This window comes from Sphaeroforma arctica (assembly GCF_001186125.1).
Source record: "Sphaeroforma arctica JP610 unplaced genomic scaffold supercont1.260, whole genome shotgun sequence".
Lineage (NCBI taxonomy): Eukaryota > Ichthyosporea > Ichthyophonida > Sphaeroforma > Sphaeroforma arctica.
The window spans coordinates 15,995-20,057 of NW_014040298.1; the positions used below are offsets into that span (position 1 = coordinate 15,995).

The 4,063-nt window shown below is 43.7% G+C and overlaps 1 protein-coding gene across 1 annotated transcript; it reads right to left on the reverse strand.

Moving 5' to 3' along the window:
- Positions 1 to 236: 236 nt before the first annotated feature.
- Positions 237 to 3,876, reverse strand: SARC_04548 (hypothetical protein; the record flags this gene model as incomplete). Its single annotated transcript, XM_014301608.1, has 5 exons — positions 3,799 to 3,876; positions 3,089 to 3,222; positions 1,609 to 1,757; positions 862 to 967; positions 237 to 361 (listed from the first exon to the last, which is right to left on the reverse strand). The coding sequence occupies exons 1-5, from the start codon at positions 3,846 to 3,848 to the stop codon at positions 237 to 239; spliced, it is 564 nt and encodes a 187-aa protein (XP_014157083.1). The 5' UTR covers positions 3,849 to 3,876.
- Positions 3,877 to 4,063: the final 187 nt, after the last annotated feature.

Consider the following 4,063-nt stretch of genomic DNA (forward strand, 5'->3'; position numbering starts at 1 on the left):
TGGTTGCCGATGAACCACACCAGGTTGGAGAAGTACGGCGCCTGCTCCTCGTCACCCACAAAGTTTCGCGTGGGCGGATCATTGACTGTGGAGTGGTTCAAATACACACTCAGGGTTTAGGGTTACATTGACTGCTGAGTGGTTAAGATATACACAAAGGGTTTTGGGTTAGATTGACTGCGGAGTGGTTGGTCTTGGGTATAGGTACACACACAAAGGGTTTTTAGTGTGAGGATTTAAGGCTTAGGGTTGAGGGTTAGATTGACTGCGGGATAGTTGGTATTGTAATGGTACACACAAGGGATGTGAGGCTGTGAAGTAGTTGTAAGCGCACGACACACCTGTGCGCGCACGCGCTCAACTGTACTGTTGTGTGGATATGAACGTGCATAATCTTAAAAAGTTCTCCGTTGAGTATCTATGACTGGGTCGGCGGAACCACTACGTTTGTATGGTGACGGTAGATACAGGCCATAGTTATCGAGCGCCACGGGTTGGCTGGTAAATGCAATAGAGTCTGATTACGTATACTACTTTACTACCTCCCACTTGATGCAGATTCTACTTATGACAAGCCCTGGTCTCATTGGATGGGTGGCGATACCAGCTACTACAGCGATGCCGCTGAGATGAAGCGGGTTTACATTCCAGGTACTGGAATAGGGGTGAACGAACACGTGGTTGTGCACATACACAACGCCCTGTTCCTTACTTCTACATGCGTGAATCATGTGATCCTTGTATGACATTGTGGCAGTGTTTTAACATGCATTAACTATGCAATCCTTCTATGACATCTTGGCAGTGTTTTATAAACGGGGATCCAGGTACGAGAAATTTGTAGGGGAAGGCAACGCGTACCTTTGAATATATTCAATACGATGGTACGGACGGCGATGCGAACCATGCTCTCCTTGTGGTTGAAGAACTTGATAGCCTCGGAGTATAAGGGGAAGTCTTCTTGATGCTGGTACCAAAAATAACGGTCGTTGTGCGTAGTGTATACAGACACGTAGAGAAGACAAAGCAGATATAATTGCGGAAAATGAAACAACAAGCACCGAGTTGAAGAGCTCATCTTCAGGCCATGAGAAGGGCGCGTGTTCACAGGGAACATGCAGGGGAGAGAAAACCCAAGTTCTAAATCGATGTAACGATTGGACTGAGATATCATGCAACTGATTGCCAGGAAGCACGTGGCACCAGTGTAGCTACGATGAAGACGCACAGCGCACACCAGTGTACAGAGTTTGCGCGAGATTGGTGCTATGCGATCGGGCTGACTTTTTTAAACCCTTCATTTCTCGTGAGATAAGACGTATTCCTTTAACCTTCTAACTAACAGGTGTGTGGTTAGCAACAGAGTGCCAGAACAAACTACAGACATCGGTGACTGTGAACATATGGTGTGTATTAACGTATGGGTCCAGTACGCAAGCCATCTGGTATTAAACCCACACACATGGCTGCGATGTACACGACGAACTATAGGTGACTGTACGTCTGTGTACGCAGATGGTCTATAAACTCGGCATCGAAACATGCTTATTCCCCAACAAGTGGTGGCGATTACTACGCTAAAGGTTACACAAACATACGCGAACATACCTCGTTGTAGAAGAAGGAGATTGTGCTCGGACTGAGGCGGAAGGACAGTGTCTTCATGAAGGAGATGTAGTACGCCAGAATCTCCTCGTTGGAGAAGTCGTACTTGTGCGTAATGACATTGTTGATGTAGTTGTTGGACATGAAGTAGTCTGTGGGCGTGAGTGTGTGGCGTGGCCAGGGGGGGTGATGTGACAGAGGTTATCCATGAGCACAAACACCACACCTGAGCCCATTCGCTATCGTGCGATCCGCGATACGCTGACACAAAACTTGCCATATGCAGTGTGCATTGAGGAAAAGTAACGGTGGATACTAGGGTTTAGGGTTTGTGTTTAGGGGGTTTAACCCAATATACGTTGCAGCTTTCCGAAAAGCCGACCACTACTCGCATACAGAGCATCCCAATGTCGCTCCTAAATCATAAGCACATCTGAGATTGTGACTATGTAACTGCCGGACTATGGGCACTCTGGAAATATTGATATCACGTCACAGTACAAATCGCAGTATATGTGTACTTCGATATTTCATCATAATACAGGTATAATTGGTTACTAACTCAGCATAAGATATGTATAATTAGTTGCTACTCACCATAATATATGTATACTTCGATATTTCATCATAATACAGGTATAATTGGTTACTAACTCAGCATAATACGTGTATAATTAGTTGCTATCTCACCATAATATATGTATACTTCGTTATTTCATCATAATACTGGTATAATTGGTTACTAACTCATCATAATATATGTATAATTGGTTACTATTTCATCACAATATATGTATAATTGGTTACTATTTTAACACAATATATGTATAATTGGTTACTACCTCATCATAATATATATATAATTGGCTACTTTTTCATCACAATATATGTACAATTGGCTACTAATTCATCATCAGATATGTACATGCAAGGCTAGCGGAACATTCTCAGCCCTCAAGCGATACATCCACTCGGGAAACCTTGACCGCGCCAAAGTACGACGCAAAGTATAGATACACAACAGGCGCTCGGTGGTACAAATCACCTACACATAGATTTCCTACCCCCATTTGTTCATCTTCTGGAAGAGAATGATTATATTTGCTTACTTGTACTTCTGGGTCCAATCTGTGGTATAAACTTGCGTGAACTTTTACACACCTATATTGAACACCTTATAACCAGTCCTATTCCTAGGGGAATGTGGGTGCCAGTGGTATATAACCTTACGATTACTTTTATGGAAGAGTGTGGTGAGACTTCAGAGAATGAACGAACAGACTACCGAGCACTCACAGAAAATAGACATCGTTTGTCGTAAATCCGACATGCGCAGATATGATAGGCATATTTTGTCGTAAATCCGACATGCGCAGATATGATAGGCATCTTTTGTCGTAAATCCGACATGCGTAGACACGACCACGTGTGTCGCAGTCAGACAAGTACAGAATAGTCAGACTGCCACGACGATAGCACTTACACAGCGATGACTCATTACGGATGTTCTCGAAGATGATGTTGAGGCACTGCAGCAGCTGCATCTTGACGTAGGGCACTCCCTTCATATTGAGGAGCTCTAGGAACAGCACAAACAAGTTCTTGTCCAGAAAGAAGCTGTGCAGCGGGATAAGCGCAGTCAAACGGAAACTATGAGACGCCGCTCACCTCCAGGCCTACAGAATACGCGCAGACACCTTTGCAAGGAGAACACAGTATGACTTGGGCATAGCGCTATTGAAGATACAGACGACTTGACAGGGGGTGGGGGCTAAGAACGCTAAGATACACGGTACTACAACATAGACGCCGTGGCGTTGGAGAGAAATATCTATGCCAATGTGTACTTAGAGAACACAGTAAAAATCAATACCAATGTGTGCTTATAGAACATCGATATTAGTGTGTGCTTACAGAAGACAGTAAATACCACTTATATGGCGACATACATATACAATCACAGCCTGTCAAACCTAATACTTCGACTGCTGCGAGAGAGTGTGCATATGTCTGGGCATTGAAATGGTACACAAGACTCCACACTACATAGTAAATCTTTGACTATATAAAACCATGGTTATATCGTACCCAGACCCCCAAAAAGGGCTATACACAACGCAAGAAGCCCTAGAAAGTTATAAATTCCGTCACTTCCATGATACTCAATCTGGTACGTTAATGGTAAACACTTACTCAAAGACACTGGGGTTATTCTGGTCGCCCCACACGAGAATTTCAGCCATGTCCTTCAGTGCCTCCACCACTTTCTGGTCGTCTTGTTGACTGCGCGTCTGCAGATCAATGTACCGTTGGATGACATTATAGGCATCCCTGTGAGCGGTAAAAGGCAGCAAGGTGTCCATGATCTCAATTCACCAGTCAATGAAAATCTAGACGCCACTCGTCATTTACATATATATATATATATATATATATATGAATATATGTTTGTATTTAG